The sequence below is a fragment of the Ooceraea biroi genome, chromosome 10, assembly GCF_003672135.1.
Source record: "Ooceraea biroi isolate clonal line C1 chromosome 10, Obir_v5.4, whole genome shotgun sequence".
Classification (NCBI taxonomy): Eukaryota; Metazoa; Arthropoda; class Insecta; order Hymenoptera; family Formicidae; genus Ooceraea; species Ooceraea biroi.
The window spans coordinates 4,984,088-5,011,370 of record NC_039515.1 but is presented as its reverse complement, the minus strand read 5'-3'; the positions used below and the strand labels follow the sequence as shown (position 1 = coordinate 5,011,370).

The 27,283-nt window shown below is 45.3% G+C and overlaps 2 protein-coding genes across 18 annotated transcripts in view; one reads left to right on the top strand and one right to left on the bottom strand.

Moving 5' to 3' along the window:
* Positions 1-12,723, top strand: part of LOC105278196 — a 53,646-nt gene extending 40,923 nt beyond the window's left edge. For 16 of the 17 annotated variants that reach the window (XM_026973466.1, XM_026973467.1, XM_011337093.3 and 13 more), the window contains 8 exons: positions 4,566-4,861; positions 8,084-8,435; positions 8,642-8,982; positions 9,091-9,460; positions 9,605-9,872; positions 9,955-10,137; positions 10,210-10,347; positions 10,544-12,723. In XM_026973466.1, coding sequence (XP_026829267.1) covers positions 4,566-4,861; positions 8,084-8,435; positions 8,642-8,982; positions 9,091-9,460; positions 9,605-9,872; positions 9,955-10,137; positions 10,210-10,347; positions 10,544-10,768 — 2,173 coding nt within the window. In that variant the 3' untranslated portion in view covers positions 10,769-12,723. The remainder of the gene's footprint in view (positions 1-4,565; positions 4,862-8,083; positions 8,436-8,641; positions 8,983-9,090; positions 9,461-9,604; positions 9,873-9,954; positions 10,138-10,209; positions 10,348-10,543) is intronic. The other variant, XM_026973470.1, reaches the window with a different exon arrangement.
* Positions 12,724-12,779: 56 nt separating this feature from the next.
* Positions 12,780-27,196, bottom strand: LOC105278197 (LHFPL tetraspan subfamily member 2a protein). The gene is made up of 5 exons (XM_011337095.3): positions 26,955-27,196; positions 14,577-14,767; positions 14,073-14,345; positions 13,736-13,849; positions 12,780-13,427 (listed from the first exon to the last, which is right to left on the bottom strand). The coding sequence occupies exons 2-5, from the start codon at positions 14,704-14,706 to the stop codon at positions 13,285-13,287; spliced, it is 660 nt and encodes a 219-aa protein (XP_011335397.2). The 5' UTR covers positions 14,707-14,767; positions 26,955-27,196; the 3' UTR covers positions 12,780-13,284.
* Positions 27,197-27,283: the final 87 nt, after the last annotated feature.

Here is a 27,283-nt window from a genome sequence, read left to right as displayed (position 1 = left end):
AAGGTGGCGCGCTATCGATCGTTTATGTCATAGAAGATAGTGTCAGTAAATTGCTCTCTACCGAGGTTACCCATCGCTATCATTTCAAACTAATTTACCTTGCTTCTGACATCACGTAATTTTAGCGACAAACCGAAAATAATTTCCATCTTCAGTAATTTTTGGTTTAGCATCAATTGACCACGTGTTCACAAAGGATGATTTCGACTCGAGTATGTTTGGAGACGGAAAACGCGGCGAATAGATTTTTTCATGCATTCTGCGGACTTACAGAGCTTCGTCAAAGCTGGGGATTCCTTCTGAATGGCGTATGAATGCGCGATTGGCTTTGCAATAGCGCGGCTCCTCCCCGATGTTCTCGCGCGTGCCAGGCACGTGTACAGATGCCGACTTTCCGCTCGCGGATCCCCTTTAAATTCGTGCGCCCTTCTACGTTCGTTCACGCGTTAATTCTCGCGCGAAGACAGAGATAGACAGAGAGCAAGAGACAGAAAGAGAAAATGACAGAAGGAAGAAAGAGGAGGCAGCATGGAGAGGGTGATGGGAGGAAGCGGCACCGTGTGCCATCGTGGTTTTTTGAGTGTTCCAAAAATACCCTTGACTCGGGGAAAGATAAAGAGACCGGCTGGAAAGGCGGGGGATTCTGTGGGACCGGGTGAAAGAGGGAAAGAAAAGGAGAGAGTCTCGAGACAGAAAGAGAAAGAGAGAGAGAGAGTCGCAGCAGAGAGAGTCGAGATTGAGAATGCCAGTTCTTGGCGGCTAGTCATCCTAGAAACGTGCTCGCGAGTGCCACGGCGACAAAGGGCGCGAAAAAGAGAGGAGTCGCAGACCCGGGGCGTGCAAATTCAGCTCCTGTCTGATTCACCCCGTCGCAAGCGGAATAAACAAAATCGACGCCGATCGGCGAAATTGCGCCGCGCGCGAAATCCGCCGAGATGGAGAGTGACACGCTCACGAGCACGCGCTGATGATAGGCGACGGATATCGATAACTTAATTAAGGAAAGAGGCTTTTTTATTTTTTATTAACGCTGAATTAGAAGGAGAGGATTGCGTATGAGAATAAAAGCGCGCGCAGTCTGCATTAACGCATGGTGTTGCGCCTTTTGACGACGCCTTTGTCACACGCTTGAGACGTAAGTAATGCGCGTACAATATCATCCCCTTTGACATTCGCAGATCATCTTGCGATCGATATATCGGCTCGCGGCGGTCGCACATCGCTGGCGCATATCGCTGGCAATTCGCAGTGACGCGTACGCGGCTAAGGATGCCTCTAAAAATCGAGAGCGGCACCTACACGGTGAATCCCGTTGCGAAAAAGAACGTCTCCAAGTTCCTCCTCTGGAAACATTGGCGGCGAAGGTAGGCAGAACAAAAGAGAGAAAGAGACAAAAAGAGAGAGAAAGAGAGAGAGACAGTTTGCATAGAGTTGAAAGATTTTTCCTCCGTGAAATTTTAACAAGCCCCCTTTTGCTCTCACGTTGATATTGTGTGAGGTTGTTTTGTATCTTCAGGGATGCATGCTGTTTTTTTCTTTTTTTTTTGCAAAAATAACACTGTTTTGTCATGTACACAAATTTATTCAACAAATATTAATATGGACTAAAAAATATTAATGTGCAATTAATACATTTAACGAGTGGCGTTATTATAATCAATGATTGACGTGCTATTAACACGTGACAAGCGTCCGTCATGCTCTAAACATTTTTATGGCGAACGTGAATATTTGAGCGTGAATACGTTTCACTCGGCGTCATTAATCAAGCATATTGATCAGCAATATGCATCCGTGTTGCTGTGGGGATTGACTTAGGACAGGCGAAATTGATCGACCGAAGAATGGATCCGCTGGAATATCTGCGCGGTCAGCATCGCCCTACGGGGACATCATCATGGTTCCCCATGATCAGCTGGAAATTGCGATGCACACGAGTAACACTTTGACATTTGCCACAACGTCTACGATTATTTCACGCATTCAACACGCTGATCGTCACTAGTATCATTATCACTATTATTATCATTATCATCATCGGCATCATCATCATCATCATCGCTGTCACCACCGTTATCGTTGGCGATCGAGCATGATTCGTTCACCTTGCACACCTTAGTTTTGCTTGGCCGCACGCCTTGGTACCCCGCGATGCACCTTTAACCGTTAACTCGCAATTACGTCAGCATCGATTTCCGCGTCGTCAACATAGCATTGTATGTACAATAACCGGACAATTCGTCCTGTCCGCGCGGCTCGTTTCTCCAATCTATGTAGCGTCATATACGTTAAACTTGTCATATGATCCGTCTTTGGATCACATTTCTGCCCGAAAACTCGCATCGATACATTCACCGCGTAAATTTGTGTACTCGCCCTGGGAAATACTCGTCTTTATTTTATTATAATATTCAAGATGAATCGTACAGATTAACAAAAGAAAGTCTCTGGTGTTTAAAAAAAGGGAAAGATAACAATAATCGAGGTACGATCTGAGCAACGAGCTGCACGACTTTTTCCGGAAGAGATGCTCCCGTCTGTGTACATTACACTTGCACTTCCTCGATCACGCATAACATCAGTGACAAAAACGCACGACGAATCATCGCAATGGACGATTGCGTTTTTCTTTTACACAAGAGATTCAATCGTGCGGCTTTGGTCGCTGATGCGACAGCGAGTTTGCCGCATGCAGTTTGATTGCACTCGTCCGATGCACTCGCTTGCGCTGACACGTCTTTGTACGTAAGATCCATTTCGCTATCAGCTGCGTTTCCTTGTGACCTTATCAATTTTTCTCTTTCTTCGAATTGTGCTCATTCTATTTTAAAGGGCCAAGAAAGCGCAGCTGAAAATGAACGAATTTGTAACTGTACTCTCACGCGACTCGCGGCGAATGACCGACGCCTCGATTAGCGTGTGCAATTAATACCGGCGCCAATTTGTCGGCGATTTAATTCGCGTGCCAGGAATTACTTGCACGAGTCTCTCGTCGGTGAGGATTAGCGATAAATCAATTATCGGAGGCTGGTGCCACTCTGCAATCAATTTCCGCGAGTCTGATCTGTTGCGCTGTTCTCCAAACGTTTCCCTCGTCAATCGAGCAACGGTTTTCTAACGTTCGATCACGCGATCATGTCATTCCCATTCTCGTGTTCCCATTCTCATCCTCACTTTTACCGTGGAAATTCGGTAACAGTCGATGTATCGAGATAAGAAAAAAAGATTTAATGACGTTTCGCGTGTAATGCAACGCGAGAAAGGCGCGCGGCATCGTTGCGGTTTCGTGACTCGCGGCAATAAAAACCGCCTGCTTATTCATTGTCTTGATTACTCCGAAAAAATACGAAAGTCATACGGCGAAATTGATAGGATTGCCCGCGCATAACGTCCGATGTTTGCTTTCGTTAAGTATTCACGTACACTGGCCGTTCTTGTTTAATCGCGCCGCGCAACTTTCCACTCCGGTTTTCTCCGGTGTAATAAATAAAATGTTTGGCAGCCGGGAGCCTTTGTCGGCCGGTTTACTCGCTGTCCCGATCTATCGTTAAGTACTCGTCTCGCGTCGAAAGCGAGAACCATATCGTCGCGTTGGCGCCGTGTCGCGAAATGCGCGGATCGCGAGAGAGAATTCCGCGCGCGGACGTCACGGCGTCTCGTTCGCGAGACACCGCTGTAAAATCTATTTTCGTTATCTTGCCGTCGACGCGGTATCGCCGACCGTCTCGGCAAGGTCCAACTATGACATTTATACAGCATGCCGCTCCGCCGAGTAAGCGGTAGTCCATCGTACTGACCGGAGTGGCACCAGTTACTATCCGCAATGTTCTCGAGCTCCCTCGGTGATACGGTAATAGTGACAACGCGAAGCAATCAGACTTGCTTATCAGTTGCCGTTGCACCATAAGGATGTCACGTGCAAAAAGTTGTCACAGCGGCCAACTGGTAAATGCTAATTCGTGCCGCTTTCTCATGCTTCGAGACGCGGTGCGACACCCGCGAAAGAACGGAGAAATGCGACTTGTTTCGCTGCACCCGGAAAGGTCCCTCTGGCAGGATTGCCTTAACGAGGACGCCTCATTATCAATCGAGGTCACTTTCTTGAACCTCTCGATTTTGTCAAATTTCCGCGCTCGACCGAAAATAGCAGCCGCGGTGAACGCAGTGATATTCCTCTACAAGCTGAAAGCTTTACCGAGAACTGAAATCATTTCCCTTCTTTCCAAAGACATTTTCCAAATTCGATTGGACATCGTATTTTTCCTGAATTTTTGGAATTGTAACATTACGCGCGTACTGAAGTAAAATTCGCTCTTTGTACCAACCGAAGAACAAGCTTACGTTAATCATTTCCATATTTTGAATTGATCTCAGCTAGAGAATCATTTATTTTCCATTCTTTTTACTAAAGGGAGATAATTTCGCTATCAGACCAGGAATATCGCGTATTCATATGACCGCGACATCCTTAAAACGTGCATGCCTACCTATAAACTGTGACGAGCTCGAGAACGCTCCGGACACGCGTGACAGCATACGGGATGAGAGAACCGGGGCTTGTGCAGTGTGCACGAGGATCGCGTGGACGAGGACCGGCGCGGGGGCGGCGAGGTGGCGGGTCTGGACGACGTCGACGAGCCCTGCGTCGCGACGGTGACGTCGTCGGTACCCGGAGTCGGCGGCATCCGCTCGCACCGACGCACCAGGCCGCTCTCCCTGGCCGTGCAGCCCCTCAACTACCATCGCCTGGACCCAGAGCACAGGCCAGTGATTGGCGCTAGGCATCACCCCAACATGACCAGCCAGGAGAGCATCGGCAGCTGCAGCCTGGACGTCGATCGCTCCGCGTCCGACCGATCAGGTTGGCTATCCCGCATTGAGAGACTTTGAGAGGTCCGCGAACGGTGAACATGAACGTCCATGTGATTGTTACGTTATTGTCGAGAGCAATCTCGTGACTGAATCACTCCTGTCGAATCGATTATTGTTTGTTGTTGTTACGACTGATGACTATTAATTAGTAATTCGAAATTATCATTGTGGAGAGGGAGTCTTCCTGGAGAGAGTTTGGGATACGAAAATTTTTATAAGAAATTGTTCCGCACGAACGATCAGCTGATCAAAGCTTTGGAGAACCGGGACGCGGAAATTGGAGAGTCGGTACGAATCGATGCTAGATCACAAATGGAGTTTTGAACGTTCACGTCTGAAAGGCATTTGGCAATTCTTTGATTCAAGAAAGGAGAGCGATGACGAAGAAGCTCCTTTGCTTTCGTTTCTCGCGGGGAATTCCGCCTGCGAGAGCACGATGAGTCGAGATGATTAAACGCGTCTTTCGAGCGTGAAGGAAGGTGGGACACGCCCGAAAGAACGTGGGATCATCTTCCGAGCTTTATCTCTTGAAGCAGTTACTTCAATTATCCCGAGACGCGGCGTTTAATTGGCGTCAACAACCGCGCGACAAACGTCCAGAGCCGGGACATTATCCAATCAGTAAAGTATTATCACATTGTTCGCACGAGGGGAACATTTATTGCAATTTCCAATGATACGTAGTACATCACAAGAAATTGGCGAAATTCGAAAATTCAGAAAGAAAAAGAGCAGTTCAAGTTTGAAGATCTGGCTCAAGCCTGAAAGCTCATCTTCACACTGATCCTCTCATCGAAGATTGCGAATTTTCGAGGGATCTTCAAGGTCGGTCTCAGTGAGGTCGCCGATCCCTTCACTATTCGCTACCTCCTCGCAGGTCGCGAATCGCTTTTTGCTCGCTCGGGATGCCGATCGGATTTAGACCGTAGGCGAGTGTACCAAGTGCAAGCGTTTCTCTTCGCCGTCGTTGCCAAGAAGGCGTCGACGGGACGGCCGCGCGCGAGAACGTTCCCTGCTCAGTGTTCCAGGACGATCGCTGCGATTTAGACGAGCGTGGCGAGCTGTCGTTAGCTCATCTCGCGATTCTGCGAAGCCGCGCTGCTCGATCGCGGTTCAAGAACTCGGAACTCCGCTCGTTCCGACGCAGTGAGCTGGGAGCCGCTTCGTTGGCCGCTTCTTGGTGGCATCCACGCTGCCGCGGAAAATAAGGTCGCGCGTTGCGACCACGACGGTGAAATGAGATTCGCTTAACGCGAGCTGGCGCGTGCATAGTCGCGTGGGCGACGTTTTTCGAAGGTGAATGTCTTGTTGACCGGTCGAACAGTTGGCTCGCAAACATTCGTAACGAGAACACGGTGAATCGAAATTTGTGGGATCAGCCAAGCCATCGAAACATTGAAAGTCCAAGCACTTGGCTGCGTGATTTGATCCGTACATTTTAGGAATTCGGGTAATTATGTACTTTACGGGGGGGACCCTGCTTTAGAACGCTGAAAATAAGGTATCTTTTACGAATTGTTTTTGGAGAAACTATACAGCGGATCATTATAAAACTTTGATGCATTTATTAGTACATGTTTAAAGATAAAAAAATTATTTTTTCATTTGAATATATCGCTTGTAGAGGTCGTCCTGGAGGCATCTTAGTGCAGCCGCGTCGCCGGCGTTGCAAATTGGTGAGCATTCTCCTGCCTCCAAATTTCGTCTGAACTGAAAAATTGAAATATGTTCTCGTTATTTATGAATTCCCATCGTCGATGAACCAAAGAGAGAAGAAAAAAGTTGACAAGTGCCAAAATGGTGGAGCTTAGAACACAAAAGTACGATTTTTAGGCAAAGTTTTTGAACTTTTTCATGCAAAAGTAATTGTTTAACTTAATGTTTTAATGAATATTAAAGGTTCATCGACGATGGGAATTCATAAATAACGAGAAAATATTTCAATTTTTCAGTTTGGATGAAATTTGGAGGCAGGAGAATGCTCACCAATTTACAATGCCGGCTGCACTAAGATGCCTCCAGGACGACCTCTACAGGCGATATATTCAAATCAAAAAATAATTTTTTTATCTTTAAACATGTACTAATAAATGCATCAAAGTTTTATAATGATCCGCTGTATAGTTTCTCTAAAAAAATTCGTAAAATTATACCTTATTTTCAACGTTCTAAAGCAGGCTCCCCCCCTTAACGGACCCAGCCCCGATGACCTTGACCTTGACATATGTTGTCAAGGTCACCTTTCTAAGTGACCTTGAAGTAGTTTTAGCCGTCGCTCGTTGTTTGTTAAAAAGTTATAAACAAAGAAAGTTTAATGATTTCGCACGAATTTTTAGCTGTCCACGTGAAGCAAGAACATGATACTGACATATATTACAAAGGTTACCTTCCCGAATAACCCGCACTAGGTTTTAGTCGTCGATCGTTGTTTATGAAAAAGTTATTAACAAAAGAAATTTCGAAGATATAGTAGTTATTTTGAAAGAATATTGAATATTGAAAGATATAAACGACGAGTATGTATATGAACGAAGAAAAGAAAGTCATTTAAAGCAGTGAATTGTTAATATATAGAATAGTTTCTTTTAATATAAGTACAAAGTATTCTTCACTTTAACCAAAAGCACAAACAGTTAAATACAAAGTATTCTCTGCTTTAACTTAACCTAACCTAACCTAAGCTAAGATTCCATCAAATATACTCTTTCGTAAACGTATATGGTATCGTCAAATTATGCTTTATTCATTAAACATTTTTGTTAATAACTTTTTAACAAACAACGAGCGAAGGGTGAAACCTAGTGCGGGTTATTCAGGAAGGTGGCCTTTGTAATATATGTCAAACTCAAGTCCTTGCTTCGCGTGGACAGCTGAAAATTCGTGCAAAATTATTAAACTTCTTTTGTTAATAACTTTTTAATAAACAACGAGCGACGGCTAAAACCTCTTCAAGGTCACTCAGGAGGGTGACCTTGACAACATATGTCAAGGTCAAGGTCATCGGGGCTGGGTCCGTTAAAGTACATAATTACCGGAATTCGTTGTCGTGATGATGCAGAAACTAATTTTCCGAGAAATTATGAATCGTGTATTCGACAGCTCGTGACGCAAGGTGTGCGCCAGTGTCTTTTGTAATTTTAGCTTTCTCATGATCAGCGAAAGATGAACTTGCAAGTCGCGGGTGTGTGATTTTGTGAATTTCCACTTTCAGAGAATACTGTGGACTCTGTGTCCGAAAAGACGCTGCACAGTCTGAATCTATCGTGTAACGGCGAACCAGTGTCGTCACCGCAGAACTTGGCGAACGGTAGCAGCGAGACGCTACAGAAATCGCACCTCACCCCCGATGAGAGGAAGCTGAACGTCAGCAATGCTCATCGCAGTAGCCCGGAGCCAGAGCAGCTGACGACGAAGAAACCTAGTTACCTGGGTCTTGCGTGCAGTATAAGTGGCTACTCGGGGATCACCAGGTACGACAGCAAACTGAGGGAAGGATTTCGCTCCAGAGACAGCAGTCCCGGCGCGAGACTGATCACGAGGGATACTAGTCCCGCAGGTTTCAGGTGAGTCTGCTTGTTCTTAAAACACGCAGAACTTTAGCCTTAAAGTGTTTTTAAAGAATTGAAAGAAATTATTAAAGAATTTGAGTCTAATCGTAAGAGCATTCCATATTTCATAATGTAGTATGTTTTAATTTTATCTTAAACGATTTTATATGTAATGTATATATAAATGTGTATTCTATATATTAAGTGCTCTAAAATTGCAGGTCCAACGAAAATCTCAACGTTCCGACACCCCACCATCCGCCTAAGAGCCAGTCGATATCGCCGTTAGCGATGGACAGGCAAAACGGTTTTACGAACGGCGTGAAGGAGGAGTGCAAGGTCGAGACATACATGGAGAGCAGAAGCTCGATCAGCATGATCAGCCAGGGCTACTCGGAGGTCGACAAGGCGTCGTTACATACGACGTTTCCCGATATCAGTCCCATCCGGATGAGCACCCCCGTCAAACGGAGTCCCGGCTTGTCGCCGATGATGTCCTGCGGTCAACAAAACAAGTCCTTCGGCACGGGCTTCTCCTCTCCGAAACAGGGCGTTGCCAATCGTAAGCAAAATTTTCGATGAACTCCAATCCCCTGTTAATTATTATTGAACTTCTCAAATTTTGTAAAAACATTCAATTTTTGTAAAACGTGTTTTGTTTTCTTTGCAGTTTCGAGTACGTCGTTTAGCGACACTAGCATTCTAAATGGCTCGACAGTGGAAGTTGAGAGCCAAGTTTTGAACACTACGTCCAGCAGCGAGAAGTCCTTTATTCAGCAGCGAGTGGAGCGGCTTTACGGGCCGGGTGCACTAGCTCAGGGTTTCTTCTTCAAGCGTGGTGTCACCAGGTCGAACGTCAGTGACAGCAGTTTCAACAAGTCGAGCAACGACGCTTCGACGGACAACGCGAACACGGAGGAGTCGTTGAAGAATTTGCCAGTTCTGCGACATCTGCGTCCGGAATTCCGAGCACAGCTCCCCGTAGTCAGTAGTAGAAAGCCCACGGACGGCACGGAGCAAGTCATAAAACCTCTTCAGAGGTGAGTATTCTATACGAAACTTCCTGTTTTCGTTCTGTCGGATACAGCCTTGTTTTGATTCTGTGAGACACGTGAAGCAAGTGTGTGTTTTTGGTTGCAAAGAATGAAATTTGTTATCTTCTTGATGTTCCTCGATGTTTCCAGGGTAGTACCGGTAACGCGAAAGGCCGAGCAGAAGAGCCCCGTACCTACGAGTTCGCAGACTAGCGTGACGAGAATAATTCCGATTACCATGGAGGGTGACACGCCGAAGCGTGATGGCAACAGTAAGAGCATACCGGATCAGCAACCAGCCGCGCCGAAAGTAGTGCTACCAGTGTTAGAACCCAGCGCGAGCTCGACGAACATAGCAAAGCAGGCACAAGAAGCGGAAAAAGTAGTCGAGGAGAAGGATGGTCATTACTTTATGAAGGTAATTGGCCGGAGAACGTGTGCATTACATGATGTAATCAATTTCCGGCAACAAAAACTCATGGAAACTTGTATTTTCTCAGCTGTTGAAGCAGGAGACGGATAGATTGCTCTCGTTGGCCGCATCCGCGGAGGCTGAATTAGCCAGCGGCGATGTTGCACTGCCAGAGGAAGCGGCTGGCAAGCTGCGATCTGCTGCGGGTAAAGCCAGGCTATTAGCCTCGCAGAAAATGCAGCAGTTCGAGGGATTATGTCAGAAGAATATCGTAAGAAATTTTTTATTTTCAGCGTTTTGTTGATTCCAAGTTTAATTAACGGCACGCTTCTCGATATTTCAGAATCAAGTGCCGGGCGAGGAATTTCCAACGACGAACGAGGACCTGGCTGGCTTCTGGGACATGGTGATGCTGCAAGTGGTTCAGGTCAACGAGCTCTTCGACCAGATAGAGAAACTAAGGAAGTCGCAGTGGCAAGAGGTACGTTATTGTAGAAATAATATTTTAGCGTTGACTTTTATTAAGAAAAAACGAAACTCACATCGCTCTGCCTTAATGGCGACTAATTACTCACTGCTTAAAATGCCGAATTAATTTTAAATGATTCAATTAATTAATAGACGGATCTGTCAACTTGTGTCAACATTTTATTTATTAATATACCTTCTACTCGTAGATCGTGCCGGACAAGAAGACCGCTTCGACCTCGCAGCAGAACGGTAAACGCCGCGTCATACCGGTCCACAAAGCGAAACCGACCGCGAATAGCGAGGCGAACAAGAAGGCGCGCGAGGCGAGGGAGCAGGCGCGACGGCAGATGCTCGAAGAACGGAGACGCGCGATGCGGTCGAACGCGCAGAGTGCCGACAATCCCGTTGAAATCTTCGCTCCCGAAACGTAACGACAGATCGTCGCTCAAGTTCGACCGTCGAGTCCGAGTGATACAATCGATTAGCATTACGGCTCCTAAGAAACATCAGCGTCTACAGACTGTGACATCGACGAAGTGCGGGAAAAGAAAAGAAAGAGAGAAAGGGCGCTCGTTCGCACGAGGTGGCCACGTTATTGCAATCAGCTTCAGCGAAGAATCAAATCCGCTTGTTATTTTATTGTAATTAATTATTCGACGTCATCGCGAATTATTATTATTATGTATTTAAAACAGATAGATCGTCTTGTAATATCGTGTTGAAATTGGTGAGAATTTAATATTAACATTACTAAAGGTACGAGAGGAGACAGGGACGCATACACACACACGGATACGAGTTGACGGGGTTACGGAAGTTTACGTTCCTCCTTACGTGGTCTCTCATTCTTCGTCGAGCTTCGAGCGCGTTACGCGTCACCGCGAGCACTCTAGCGTAATGTATGACGACGGATGCGTCGCCTCTTCGTCCACAGAGATGCTTCATGAGCGAGACGCAAAGTATTTTGCGTATCAATAGCACTTCGTCGAATTGTTCTCGTTTCTACTCATTCTCCGCGTATCGGACAGACGTTATTAACTTATATTTATATACGAGTGGTAGCGAGTCACGCGGGGGTGGATCTCGAGGCCGGCGGTCGAGGAAGAAAACGCGGTTCCGCGAGGGACACCCTCCGCTTGTCGGAATCGGTCGCTTTTCGAAAGACGCGAGAGACTTGTCCGGATTGAGGATGCAGGGCGAACAAGCTGCGATCGAGGGTTTTCCTCATCCGTTAATTCGCGATATTAACTCCCTCCTTAATCCGGACCAGCGATTTGTATCGTGTAGTTTATGTATGTAAATAGATCTAACGAGTATTCACACATTTTGCACAAGGCTGAGTCTGCGCCGAGTGTTCGCCTAATAGCTTTTTCTATCAGACGTCGACAAAGCTCCCCTCCCCCTCTGAGAGAGTGTCTCGTCCATCGAGCGAGCAAGAGTGTAAAAGAGAAAACGATTCCTATTATTCTTATTATCTTTATTACTGCGCGATCAATGTTATTTTACTATTAATTAGTCTAATTATATAATTGTACGCGAGAGTTATGCAACGTCTCGTGTGTCTCCCGCGCGAAATGTGGAAACGTGATCGTTTAATCCCGCGCTCTCCTCAACGACGCGACGTCGCGATCCGCAGCGTCGCTCCGTCCAGATTTCGCGCGCGAGACCCAGACACGCCGACGGCCGACGTTTTTCTTTCTTCGACTACTCATAAGGTTTTGATCATGTACGATGAATAGTCGGACATTGCGCACGATTCGAAACACTCGTGGCAGAGAAAGAAAGAGAGAAAAAAAAAGAGAGAGAAATGCGTTGAATATGCGAGCGCGCGGGAGATGCGTCGCGGATCTCTCCACGACGAAAATCCGACTGTGATTGACGAATTCACGTAATCCTGATGTCACATCTGCCGAATTTGACATTCCTGCGATAAGAAGGAAGAAGAAGAAGAAGAGGAACATCTCTCACGTAACAATCTTTTTCTCGCGTTAGTTGTATGATCTTAGCGTAATCCTCGGCGTCCGATCAATGGTCAGCGGTTCTAATGACAAGTCATCAACCAAATAACACTCGTACTCTTAAGTCTAAATAAATCACACGCGCGTCGTCGCGCACACATCATGTACACGCGCGCTCGCGCCCGTTACACTTGGTACTTTTGCCGATTATATTTGTTCATTTCCGAAATTTTTGTATGAATTCGCACCCGTGTAATTTATTGAATTGTTGAGTCCCTTGGTGCCTTCATTATTTATACACGTGTATATAATCGACTGACAGAGCCGACACAGTTTTATGTACATTCATCTATTTAAATTATACGTTCGATCGAACTTCAAAAGATCTGTTAATAAGAATAGAACGAATAAATTTCATTATTTATCAATTAGCCAGCAGCGACTACAACAACGTTTGGGGGCTTAATCATCCAGACAAATAGTTTAGAGAGAAATCACGGTGAGTGATTTATTTTACCATTATACAATGGTATGTACATGAATCCTATTCGCTTCGAGTATCCACGACGGTGACTTACTCTACGTTCCACGGACGAGATATGAAGAAATACACGTAAAATATAAAATAGGAATTCCGCGAACGCCGCGGGCGACGTCCACGTAAATTGCGGCAGGAAGTGTGTGGGAAGACGGTAAGTACAGCTAATACTTTATCTGCGTAATATTCGCGTCGTACGTAGCATTTCGTATAAATATCCACTCCCCCCCTTTTTGGTCCCGCGATTAATTATTTGAAACGTACAATAATCGTACGATAATATCCGCGATAATATCGAGCGCTTTTGTCTTCGTTCCTTTGCGGAGTGAACACTACGAGGTAAACGTTCCTTTCTAGTTCCATTCGGTCTTCCTCCAGCAATCCTCTTCGACTCTCCGCGTCGAGACAGCCACTGGCGAGGCCGGACCCCTCGCTGATTTTATTTGCGTGCTCAGGCTAAGCATATCAGGGTCTTTCCTTCGTTCATTTTGTCCTGGACCTTGTCGCTGGCCGTCGACTTCTCCGCCTGGCCGCTCAGAGCGGCGCAAACGAAGGTGAGAGCGACGCCGATCGCCGCGCTATAAAAGGCCCAACCTGGAAAAATATATTCTTTGCATTCCTCGGCTCTCTCCCTTCATTTCTTGCTGGATTAATCGAATCTTCAGCTTTGTTTACATTTCAATTAATTCATTTATGAATCAAGAAAATTTTGGGTGCTCGATATCCCGATTAATTTAAATCTTAGATTATTATCATATTAATTAATTGCCGTTAAAAGGTAAAAATAAAGTCTCCATTTATAAAAGTTTAAAATAGAAATAAGATCGATGACAGAATTAAATCGATTTCTCAATTATTCATAATAGTATTAATAGTGTTAAATGAATCATTTGTCAATTTACCAAGACTACAATTAGCCAGATAGAAAGCGTCGGCTTCCGGCCCGCAAATTCTTTGTACCCTTTCCGCACCCCAACCAGCAGGGTACAGGATTATCCCAAAGAGATACAGTAGTCCTGTGGGAACAGAAAGCGTATAAGCTTGCAAAGAAGCATACATATATTGTCACGAGATGCGATTTTTAGACATTTTTATTGGAAAAGCATATAAAAGAGATTCCTTCCAACTTAAACGCATCGTCCGTCACTTTAGAGAACAGAGGAGTAGGCTCGCGTGGGAACTGAGGAGCTTGAACGGCGAGTTTCTTCATCGCCCCGGAGAAAAGCAACACGGCATTACCAGCGACGGCTTGCGCCACTCCTGCCAGATTGAAGATGCTCTTGCGGCCGATGCTCTGCACGCAGCATCCCAGCAGAGCAGCCATCACGGTCACCGACATCGCCGCCAGGCCCGCCGACAAGAAGAACAGCGAGGCCTTCCAGCATCCCGGGAAGACGTTGGAGTCAGTCGCGAAGCCGTCGACATTGAAATTCGCACAGTGCGTCCTACCGAACAGCCGCGTGCAACGATTGAAGATCCCAACAGTTGGCGTGTACAGTTCCGTGCCGTTTTCTGAAAATTGAATGAATCAGCGATAGAAGGAGCAGCGACGTGACCGAAATCCACGATAACGCACGTGTTCGTTAAAATTGAGAGAAATTTTGATTAAATATATAGACGAAGTCTAAAAAGAGAAATTTGACGAGCGTTATCGTCACACTATTGAGAGTAGGTATGCATGTATGCAACCGAAGGTGATTCCGATAGAAACTCTTCCGACTAAGTCGAGAAGAGAATATTTACTTGTCTCCTTAATCGTCGGCGGTCCCACGAGCCATCTGGGAGTGATGAGGCCCGATAAAACCGCCATCAACGCTGCCAGAGACAAGAGCGTCCATAGCAGACTGCGCCCGGTGACTATCACATAGCACATGCTGCCGATGTCGATTGTTTGCTCCGTCTTATGCCATTCTTGGATCTCTCCCCGATCGTTTCTGAAAAATAACGGATTTACTCATTTTGGTTTATCCGCAGGAATTGTGAGAAAAAATAGCGATAGATTTATGTGCAGATGTTACAATATCATCGCCAGGCGCATTTGGAGGAGCTCGCGAGAGAATTCCTCAGATTCCATCGTGAGTAAAATTTAGCCGCGATTAACGCAAACGCGGGCTTGTGCCGGCCGAGATTCGGCGATTTAACGAGCGACTTCAGGGATTCGGCCGGCTCCGCTGGAATAAATGCCTTTCACATGTATTTCGGAGAAACGCAAGGCGCGTTGTTCGAGGCTGCCACGTTCCTCGCAGCGCGTAAACGTTAAAAGTGGACGCGCAAGACCGTACGAAACGTAGGATACACAGGGATCTCGGGTTACGGCGCACCAGCGGCCTGCCGGGCCTGACTTTTTATTCTGATTTCATGTGAAATCGTGAAAGGGCACACGGGACCCCTCGCCGGGCACGGAAATCACTTGGATGGATCCCGGGTGCCGCGAGACATCCGACTCGTGATCGGCTCCGGACCAGATTTTCAATTCTGAAGGTACGCGGTGGTTCCGAGCGATCCTCTCGGTGCGCCCGAAATTGCATGGACCCAGGTAAGATTTTATTTGGAATTTTAATTATTGGGTTGTTCGGAAAGTTATTTCGTTTTTTCAAGGAAAAATGAAAGGCGGTTTTTTCATATTTAGAATAAATTTTATTCAGTGATGTATTGGCCATTTTGTTCCACTACCTTTCGCCATCTTTCTGGCAACTTTAAGATTCCACGCTCATAGAAGTCCTTCTCCTTATTGACAAAAAATTGAAGCAAGTGATTTTTGACGCCTTCATTTGAATCGAAGTTTACATTGTTCAAAGAATTTTGTAGAGACCGGAACAAATGGTAATCGGATGGTGCCAGATCAGGAGAGTATGGTGGGTGTGGTAGCACATCCCATCCAAGCTGTAAAAGCTTCTGGCGAGTGACCAAACTTGTGTGTGGTCTGGCATTGTCGTGATGGAATACGACACCTTTCCTATTCGCCAATTCTGGTCGCTTCTGCTTGATGGCAGCATCCAATTCATCCAGCTGACGACAATACACTTTCGAATCAATCGTTTGGTTGCTTGGTAGTAGCTCGAAAAATACGATTCCCTTCCAATCCCACCATACAGAAAGCATGATCTTCTTTTGATGAATATCTGCCTTGGATGTCGATTGAGCAGGTTCATCTTGCCTGGACCATGATCGTTTTCGCTTAACATTGTTGTAAACAATCAATTTTTCATCTCCAGTTATGATTCGCTTCAAAAATGGTTCATTTCCTTCACGTTTCAACAATGAATCGCAGATGGTAATGCGTCGAATCAAGTTAATTTCCTTTAAATTGTGTGGAACCCAAATATCGAGCTTTGAAACGAATCCAAGGCGTTTCAAATAATCGTAAACGGTCGAATTCGATAAATTTAACTTTTCAGCAATTTCGCGTGTTGTTATGCGACGGTTTGCATCCACCAGAGCCTTTATTTTCTCGTCATCAGCTTAATTGGCCGACTTGAACGTGGTGCATCTTTCAAATCGAAATTTCCAGTACGAAATTTCGAAAACCAATTCTGACACTGACGTTCACTCAATACATCTTCTCCGTACACGGCACACAATTTTTTTCTCAAGCGAGCGCACTGCATTTTTACCCTTTCAGTAGTAAAAAAGCAAAATATTACGAAAATGCTCACTTTGATTTTCCATGTTTGATGTGATGCCAAACAAAAATTACTTGACAGATCGCAACACAATAAGATACTAAATGACGTCTGAAATGTCAGTTGTCAAAATATAAAACGAATTTGTCGCTTAGAGTAAGGTTAAGTATCGAGGAACGCGACTAACGACATCTCTTTGTGAAAAACGAAATTACTTTCCGAACAACCCAATATATTTCCAGATTGCTCGAGCTCAGGAAACGAAGAACAAAAGTTTCTCGATAATATTATCGCGTCGGCCAGCGAGCAGCACTCTCGATTATCTACGATGATTTTTTTTCTCGATGAAACGAAAGAGGAAATCTATGTAAAAAGTGAATTAATTCAAAGTAATCATGATCCATTCTGGTCTTTTAGTCGGAGCGGTTTCTCCTCTCTCCCTCTCGGCACAGTCGTGTGCGGCGTCTTCTCGCTTTTACGTCACACGTGCTGCTCATGGACCACTCCGTCGCCTCTCGAGATTCCCGGTGCTCTTGAAACCCGCAAACTTAATCGCCCTCACCCTCTCAGTTGAAGAATCCACTTTGATCTCTCCGACGACTCAGCGAATTGACGCGTAAAATGCAACCTAGTGCTCGGCGACTATAAAAGGCACCACTTTCGAGACTCGCAATCCGAAAAAAATCGGCGCTACCCTGAAGATCCATCTGCAATAGGACGTATAGAATATACCATGCTGGAATCTGTTTTCACGAGATAAGATAATCGTGCATGAAATTGCGGCGGTGTCACGTTGCACCGTGTGCGAGAAAGAAGTCGCCGCTCAATTCAGCTGTCACTTTTATTTCCGTCACCTCTTATGTTAGTCGCGACTCGCGGCCACTTCGTCGAGAGTGCGTGTGTGTTTGCTTAGGATCACCCTCTAATCGCTGTTTATATTTGCTGTCTGAAACGCCCCGCGAAAATACAAATGAATCTCCCCGTAAGATGACGTTGACGCATGGCAAGGGAGTCTTGAGAAAACATTTTTCCCTCCGCCTTTTTCAACCAGATTAATCAGTTTCTTCCTCGCTTCACGACCGTGACAGTTCGCGGGAAGAGTGACAATGCGAAAAGATTTCTCGCCCCACGGCGCTAACCAGTAATTAAACGATAATTAATCGACTGGCAGCCGCGTGCTGGTCCAGTCGCCAAGCGGTTTATCGCTTCCACTTAAACGATTTTCCGTCGCGTTTAGTCCTTTGTTTCGGTGTCCCACGGTGGTCGGGCCCCGTGCTGCATGGTCGAGAATTAATGAGCCATGGTCAAATCGACGATCTATGGGATTCGAGCGGACGGGGAGATAAGAGTGTTGGACGCGTGGGTAGGCCTCTGTCGGCCGGCGCGAGTGGACGGACAGCTGCGCGTTTTTCATTTTTGTTTTAATTGCCGGCTTCATTGTTACGTAGTCGCCACGCCTTCTTATAATGCGATACCCGGTCCCGCAAACGGCGGTCCCTTTCCCCGAGATCCAGCGCGCCGGATTAATCCTCAAACTCGTATTCGAGAGCTCGACGTGTGCGCGATACGCAGCTCGTTTCGCTGCTTTAAGGGGGGAGCCTGCTTTAGAACGCTGAAAATAAGGTATATTTTACGAATTGTTTTTGGAGAAACTATACAGCGGATCATTATAAAACTTTGATGCATTTATTAGTACATGTTTAAAGATAAAAAAAATTATTTTTTTATTTGAATATATCGCTTGTAGAGGTCGTCCTGGAGAAATCTTAGTGCGGCCGCGTCGCCGGCGTTGCAAATTGGTGAGCATTCTCCTGCCTCCAAATTTCGTCTAAACTGAAAAATTGAAATATGTTCTCGTTATTTATGAATTCCCATCGTCGATGAACCAAAGAGAGAAGAAAAAAGTTGACAAGTGCCAAAATGGTGGAGCTTAGAACACAAAAGTACGATTTTTAGGCAAAGTTTTTGAACTTTTTCATGCAAAAGTAATTGTTTAACTTAATGTTTTAATGAATATTAAAGGTTCATCGACGATGGGAATTCATAAATAACGAGAAAATATTTCAATTTTTCAGTTTGGATGAAATTTGGAGGCAGGAGAATGCTCACCAATTTACAATGCCTCCAGGACGACCTCTACAGGCGATATATTCAAATCAAAAAATAATTTTTTTATCTTTAAACATGTACTAATAAATGCATCAAAGTTTTCTAATGATCCGCTGTATAGTTTCTCCAAAAATTTCGTAAAATTATACCTTATTTTCAACGTTCTAAAGCAGGCTCCCCCCTTAATTCACTGCCCGCTATTTGTTCACAGATTTTTCATTGTACGACTTAAGCGACTCACGAGCAATTTGCAAGCGCGTTTCTCATGGTCTGGACAGATTTGTTAACACGGCGCAGTCTGGCGCGGATCTGGATTTACATGCGGATCATTAGCATCCCTCGCCGACTTACGCCTTTTTGACCGTGAGTTACCGGACAGAGGATACATTGGCGGATGACTAATGGTCGTGGCGTCCACGCACATTGACTGAAGGAAGGAGGGAGGATATTGCATTCCGCGAAGATGCGTGAGCCAAATGAGAATTTCAAATGCCACCCAGCTGGCGGCCTGAAAGCGCTCTTTGCGCGGAATCTGCAAGGGGACGATGAAACCTGATTTCACATTTTATCACTTCGCTTCGACAAAATTTTAATTTTGTAACGCAACTGTGTGAGCATGTGCATGCACGGTATGTGTATGCGAGGGACGGGAGTCGTGACGTTTTGTCAAGTTTTCACTAAGGACGGTCGTCCTTCTGAAAGGAGATCTTGAGGGATCTTTTAAGGGACCCATCGATGAAAGGATCGATGCGACGCTGGATCACCTTAATTATTTTCACTGTCTTCGCACGCGCGGTGTGTGAAAACAAGACACCTACTCTTCTTACGTAATCTCGCGAGCGCAACAGCGCCATATGCGAAGCAGCTGTTGGACAGGTGCTCCCTTGCGTCTCACATCTCTTGTTTTCTTCTCTCCCTTCATTCCTCGGATCCAGTCACCGAGAGGAAATAGAGAGAGAGAGAGAAAAAGAGAGAAAGGTTTACCTGTTCCTCTTCTCCGCGGCTCTTCCACGCCCCGGTGTCTCCTCGCCTACCATCGATTTTACCCGAAGTGATTTATCGTGATTCCGAGAGCGATTCTTTTTCGAGCAATCGCGACCAGTCCTAAGCTGCGCAGGCGTGCGACCGATCCGCCCTTCTATCAGAAAATCTACTCATTAGATGTAAGTAATTAGCCGCCAAATTGGATCGTGCAACTAGGACGGGTGGAACCTATCGTAAATCAGTTGATTATTGCTGGACAAATAATACAGATAGATCAAGAATAATCAAGAAATATCAGAATGGCAAAGCAATGTTGTCCATAAGGAAAATCGTAGGATCAATGCAGATACTCGATGTATCGCGGCTCGGTCAGCGCGAAGTGCACGATGCACGCGCGAGGAATTACTTCCGAGTGTGAGCTCGGTGGAACGTTATTTACGGTCGAACCGTGCCGTGATAACAGCGGTGCTAGTATAACGACCGACGGGATAATTAAGGAACGACGACAACGACCTTAAGGCCTAACGGTGATCTTGCCGGCCGGCGCGTCGAAGGCTCGGCAATTAAGATAACCGATCATCGATCGATCTTGGTCGCTGGACTTCGTTGGATCTCGCTTATATTCAACTCGTCGGACCTCGTAGGACTTCGTTCGATCTCGCGTGACCTCATCGAACCTCCCAGGATCTCGTAGGTCCTCGTCCGACCTCGTCGAGCTTCGCCGCACTTCGCAGGATTTCGCCGAACTTCACCGAACCTTGCCGACCTCACTGATCCTGATCCAATCGTCCGTTCGGAATCGCTCCGCGATAACTCGATGCTCGTCGATAACCGCGGAGACACCCTGTGTGCAGCTTGAATCACGAGTGGCGTGTATACCATTTAGATCGGACACGCGCTGAAAACGATCCGTCGAGTTTATCGTTGGACTCGGCGCGAGTTCCGCGACGGCACTTGCCGCACTCGCGAGTGCAAGCGTTGTTAACGAGCTTATCTCGAGACTCAGGAAGTTGCACATTTGCCACCCTCATCTGCCTGAATATACAGGGTGGCCCATTTTAATTTATACAGTCGATTTTTTAAAAAACTAAAAGAGATACGAAAAAATGTTTCAGACAGACATGTCACGATTTCGAGGGGGACATAAGATGATACCATTGGTTTGACCTTGAATAGTCGTTTGAAGGTCACGCGAAGATCACCTTCAATTTCTTAAATTGAAACCCCAACTTTTTATTGCAGATTCTTATTCTCCATCGAAAAGTAAGTAACTTTTGTCTGAAACATTTTTCCGAAAAATGTCATCTTATGTCCTTAAAATGTCCTCAAAACTCATCTTGAAGATCATTTTAAGGACATAAGATGACATTTTTCGGAAAAATGTTTCAGACAAAAGTTACTTACTTTTCGATGGAGAATAAGAATCTGCAATAAAAAGTTGGGGTTTCAATTTAAGAAATTGAAGGTGATCTTCGCGTGACCTTCAAACGACTATTCAAGGTCAAACCAATGGTATCATCTTATGTCCCCCTCGAAATCGTGACATGTCTGTCTGAAACATTTTTTCGTATCTCTTTTAGTTTTTTAAAAAATCGACTGTATAAATTAAAATGGGCCACCCTGTATATATAATGTTAATATATATTCTTGCAGCCTATAATCGCCGTAGGCAGTCGCAAGGCCAGCACGATCACGCATGCTCGTAACCGTGATCTTTCTTATTAAATTCTTCGTGTTTTTCAAAACGAGATAGATGCACGTTCGGGCTTCGGAGAAAACGAGAAACAGCGGGAGCAAAAATGCAGAGAGCGCGACTAAAACGGCTACGGGCGAACGGTGATTACTCGAAATCGCAATTCTTTTCGTACGCTCATGATCTCGTTATTTTCACGTATCAAGACTCGCGATATCGGTTATTTCGCAACCGCATTAGCGAGAGATAAATCGACAAACGGCTTAGAAGAAAATTCTTCGAATGAGTTAGCAGGAACGAAAGCCGCGGAATACGTTCACCAGCATACGACTTATTTATATTTATCGAGGAGCGAATTTATCCTATTTTTCTGTGCTTTCAAGCGATAGATATAATCAATAATAAACGAAAAGAATAAGATAATTATATTATTTTCTATAAAACCAAACGTATTTTTAAAATCCACTTCACTGATAAATTACCGAGAGTGACCGGTTATCTCATCGCGGTAAAGTGGCTTCGTGGCTACTCCTCTCGTTATATTCTCGTGTTTGCGCATCGGAGAAGGCGTGTTAATGCTTTAGCTCCTCAGTGCGATTCGTTTATCATTTTTGGCGAGCGTCGCTGCCGGGTAGCATTAACATTCTCTAACGTTGCCGGGAGCACGCACGCATGCACGCACCACGCAACTTCATTTATGCGCGCACACGCGCGCGCGTCCAGCCAATTTATATTTATGATGTATCGGGCCTCGATGACACAGCGACTGGCTATGCTGGTCTCGAAGCAACGCAGAGACGGCCAGGAAGAAAGGAGAAGATAGGAGCAATAGACAGAAGAGCGATCCCGCGAGTGGGAGGAGAATAAGAGTGAGAGGGAGAGAGGAAGGGAGAAGAGGAGAGCACGAGAGAGGCGAGAGAAAACACCCACGGAATGTAAAACGGTCTGACTGCTTGTCCCTTTGTGGGTTACTACCACTTCCGTTCGACTTGATTGCGAGCGAGCGAGAAATTCGCGACCGACGATTGAATCGCGTGATATTACTAAAAGCGCGCAATATTATAAAATAGAGAATTTTCCCAAATTACAAAATTCGGTTTCTATTCGGAGATGAAAAACTTGTTCTCCAGTGGAAAAAGTCACAATCGCAAGGTCGGAATTTAGGCTTAGAATCTTCCTCATATCTTCTTCAACGCTCTTCTCTTCGGACAAGACGTTTAGATTTTTATTATTTTTTGGTAGCTTTTCTTAGTAGAACATTTTACTAACTTTCCACCTCGTGAAAGTAGCCGATTCGATTTACAATCATTACTTTTCCCCTAGTTTATTCTTCCATTTGCTCGCAGTGGCTCGCTGCCACGCGTGTTCGGCTTGCTCGCACATTTGCCTGAACTGACACGCGGCGCATCTTAATTACTGCTCGCGGACGTCACTTTAAATGCTACGCGTGTGACATTACTCCTTGAGAAAGAGTTCTCCAAAGAGACAACAGCGGATTTCCCGATAAACTGGACGCGGCCCTTTGAGAATCTAGAGTCTCGCGACTTCCGATAACTGTAGTAGAATGATTGAAATATCCTTAACAATTAATAAAAGCATTAATAACAAGATCTTTCGAAAATTGGAGAAGTATTAGGAGTGTGATTTAGTTTTGAGGGTTTTGCAACAGATGGCCGTAGTGTCAGTTTGTTCCAATAGCTGTTTCCGATAACTATTCTTTCTTACAGTGTTGACATTATCCATGACATTTAGTAGCATTATAGCAATAGATGCAATAACAGTCGTGTTTATATCATCGTAAAAATGCAACTTCCGAAACAGCATTTTCGACATGCGTTGCTTTTGTTTTTTAATCCAAAGAAAACTGCGGCTGACGGTTATAGAATTCTTGTGGAAACTTATGGTGATTCTGCCCCATCAATTAAGACGTGTGAATACTGGTTTAGACGCTTTAAAAGTCGTGATACTGATGTGAAGGACAAAGAGCGCTCGGGACAACCAAGAAAGCTTGAAAATGCAGATTTGCAAGCATTATTGCACGAAAATCCAACACGATCCACTTCAGAACTTGCCAGAGCATTAAATGTTGATCGTACAACAGTTACCAAACATTTACATGAAATGGGAAAAATTCAGAAAGAAGGGAAATGGGTTCGACATGAATTATCGGAAAGTGCGATTGCGAACCGGTTGAACATTTGCATTTCGTTGATCGCCAGGCAAAAAAAGAAGAGTCCTTTGTCTCGGATTGTTACTGGGGATGAAAAGTGGATCTATTTTGATAATCCGAAACGCAGAAAATCATGGGTGGATCCAGGCGAACCATCAACATCCACTCCGAGACGCAATATTCACGGTTGAAAAGTAATGCTCCGTATTTGGTGGGATAGTGTACTATGAGCTGTTAAATCCGCATGAGACTGTCACGGCTGATCGTTATCGACACCAATTGTACAAGTTGAAGCAAGCATTGGACCAAAAACGACCAGCAATTGCGAGTAAACGACGGAAAGTGATTCTTCTTCGTGACAACGCTCGACCTCACGTTGCGTTATCAGTGAAACAAACACCATTAGAGCTCGAATGGGAAGTCTTACCGCACCCCGCGTATTCTCCGGACACTGCTCCATGCGATTATTATTTGTTCCGGTCGATGCAACACGCTTTAGAGGATACACACTTTGATAATTTGGAAGAAGTGCGAAAATTCGTCGACGAATGGATCAACTGAAAAGAAGAGTCATTTTATCGTGGTGGAATCCATCTCTTGCCAGAGCATTAAATGTTGATCGTACAACAGTTACCAAACATTTACATGAAATGGGAAAAATTCAGAAAGAAGGGAAATGGGTTCGACATGAATTATCGGAAAGTGCCATTGCGAACCGGTTGAACATTTGCATTTCGTTGATCGCCAGGCAAAAAAAGAAGAGTCCTTTGTCTCGGATTGTTACTGGGGATGAAAAGTGGATCTGTTTTGATAATCCGAAACGCAGAAAATCATGGGTGGATCCAGGCGAACCATCAACATCCACTCCGAGACGCAATATTCACGGTTGAAAAGTAATGCTCCGTATTTGGTGGGATAGTGTACTATGAGCTGTTAAATCCGCATGAGACTGTCACGGCTGATCGTTATCGACACCAATTGTACAAGTTGAAGCAAGCATTGGACCAAAAACGACCAGCAATTGCGAGTAAACGACGGAAAGTGATTCTTCTTCGTGACAACGCTCGACCTCACGTTGCGTTATCAGTGAAACAAACACCATTAGAGCTTGAATGGGAAGTCTTACCGCACCCCGCGTATTCTCCGGACATTGCTCCATGCGATTATTATTTGTTCCGGTCGATGCAAGACGCTTTAGAGGATACACACTTTGATAATTTGGAAGAAGTGCGAAAATTCGTCGACGAATGGATCAACTGAAAAGAAGAGTCATTTTATCGTCATGGAATCCATCTCTTGCCAGAGCATTAAATGTTGATCGTACAACAGTTACCAAACATTTACATGAAATGGGAAAAATTCAGAAAGAAGGGAAATGGGTTCGACATGAATTATCGGAAAGTGCCATTGCGAACCGGTTGAACATTTGCATTTCGTTGATCGCCAGGCAAAAAAAGAAGAGTCCTTTGTCTCGGATTGTTACTGGGGATGAAAAGTGGATCTGTTTTGATAATCCGAAACGCAGAAAATCATGGGTGGATCCAGGCGAACCATCAACATCCACTCCGAGACGCAATATTCACGGTTGAAAAGTAATGCTCCGTATTTGGTGGGATAGTGTACTATGAGCTGTTAAATCCGCATGAGACTGTCACGGCTGATCGTTATCGACACCAATTGTACAAGTTGAAGCAAGCATTGGACCAAAAACGACCAGCAATTGCGAGTAAACGACGGAAAGTGATTCTTCTTCGTGACAACGCTCGACCTCACGTTGCGTTATCAGTGAAACAAACACTATTAGAGCTCGAATGGGAAGTCTTACCGCACCCCGCGTATTCTCCGGACACTGCTCCATGCGATTATTATTTGTTCCGGTCGATGCAACACGCTTTAGAGGATACACACTTTGATAATTTGGAAGAAGTGCGAAAATTCGTCGACGAATGGATCAACTGAAAAGAAGAGTGATTTTATCGTCATGGAATCCATCTCTTGCCAGAAAGATGGGAAAAGTTATAGAAAAGGAAGGAAAATATTTTGATTAAGGTATTCATTCATTATCATATTTAAATACATGCGTTTTTGAGCAAACAAAACCCTCAAAACTAAATCACACCCCTAATAAGAATGGTCTTCACTTTTCTTGAGGTCATCGTCGATCACGTTTTCTTCTTTAAACTGTTTTTTCTGCTTCGTTAAGCATCTCACATCTCTTCGATTGACTTACTCAAATAACTCGATTCTAGCATTCGCCATTCTACGTATTCAGCTCTGACCCACTTGAGAATTGAAAAGAAAGGGCCCGGGTCCCTACAGAAAGCGGGGAACCCCCCTATTCATCGGATCGTTCTCCAGCACGAGTCGCCCGCATTCCTTTCACAAAGGAAAGAGAAAAGGAAACGAGCAGTCCCCTTCCGCGTCGGAAAAAAAAGAATAAGATGAATTTACAAGTGAAGAACGCGATCGTAACGAGCGGTCGGCCGGCTGCATCGGGTGCACATCTGGAAACGCGATTCGATTCCGAAAGATCTCTACCCGTGCTTTTGCGCTTTGTGATGCCTGACTCTGCCCAGGCTGAAATAGCATAATGGGTGATGGGAGAGGAGGGAAATTAATCAATTCAGCAATTTCAGGCATATGTGCTCGATTGATGTAAAAATAAGGTGGCGTGTATTCTCAGTCGATCGTACTGTCTTTGAACGAGAAATAAAATGTTTCGAGATAATAAGTATTGAGGAATACCGCGGAATCACGAATAACGTTCGGAATGATCGCGTTACGGAACGTTTCTTCATTCCGAGGCGCACGTCGACGACGACTCGAGAGATTCTTACGTAAACAGGGCGCACTATTGCTGCGCCAACTCGAAGCATCGTCTGGCCACGGGCTATCTCATTTCACTGACCGACGAGAAAAATCAAACCGCTTATCGCGCGCGGAACTTACCGAACTCGGTCGTCGCGATAATCGAGGCTGCGAATTCGTTTTGGGATTTAATTGGCGAGCGTGTTGGGTGTCGACCGCATTATACCGCAATTTGTATCAGTTTAGCGGTCGTGCGCCGGCCAAAAATTAATATTAACGATCGCGAGAACGAACCGCATGCCTTCCTCTCATGCGTGGTACCGAGAGAAAGGGCCCGGAGGAAACCCAAAACCACCCTGGGATGCATAATTCATAACATCGGGCCCGGCACGATTACGGCACGCCCTGACATCGTGATGTAAACACTCGTAAATTGATGCAATCATCGAGGGATGCACTCGCGAGCACGGGGAAGCGCGCAGCGACGATTTACGAAAACTCTTTCGCGCCATTGTCGAAACACGTCATCATGGATGATTCTTAGAGAAGAGTTCGGTTCACGGACAGCCGTAAAAATCCTTAGATTGTTTCGATCATAACTATCCCCTTTACTTTAATCAATTTAATAATTTTAAAGAAGCTGAAAATATGTAAAGACAAGACTTTTCCGATCAAGATTCCATGAAACGTTGATGGGGAATGAAGTTTACTAAAAGCAATTAAACACGACTTACCTCACTTGTCGCCTCTCTATCTCTCTTTAATCCAGCGATCTTTCGGAGCAGGATCGTCGTCTCATCGATGAGCGAGGTGTTTGCGATATTTAATTGAACCAGAGATGCTTAGTAACACTGTGCGGACGGTATTCACCTGCGATTTCTCGCCGATCGTACCCGGTTGCAGAAAAAGAACGCGTACAACCCCACTCACGTGCGGCTCGCTGGACGCGCGGAGCACGACTGACTGAGGAACGCGCGGCGTCCAACGGAGCGGCGCTATAACGAGACGTGAACTTGTCAGCCGGCGTGCACGAGCCGGGGCAGAACTGGACACGTTCTCTTCC

What these genes read in the sequence shown, in the direction of transcription:
- LOC105278197 (XM_011337095.3), bottom strand. Translation starts at nt 14,706, where the DNA reads ATGTGCTATGTGATAGTCACCGGGCGCAGTCTGCTATGGACGCTCTTG. An exon ending in GCCGACGATTAAGGAGACAA is followed by an intron (nt 14,346 to 14,576) that starts GTAAATATTCTC and finishes TTCAATTTTCAG; the next exon opens with AAAACGGCACGGAACTGTAC. An exon ending in AGTGGCGCAAGCCGTCGCTG is followed by an intron (nt 13,850 to 14,072) that starts GTAATGCCGTGT and finishes CTGTTCCCACAG; the next exon opens with GACTACTGTATCTCTTTGGG.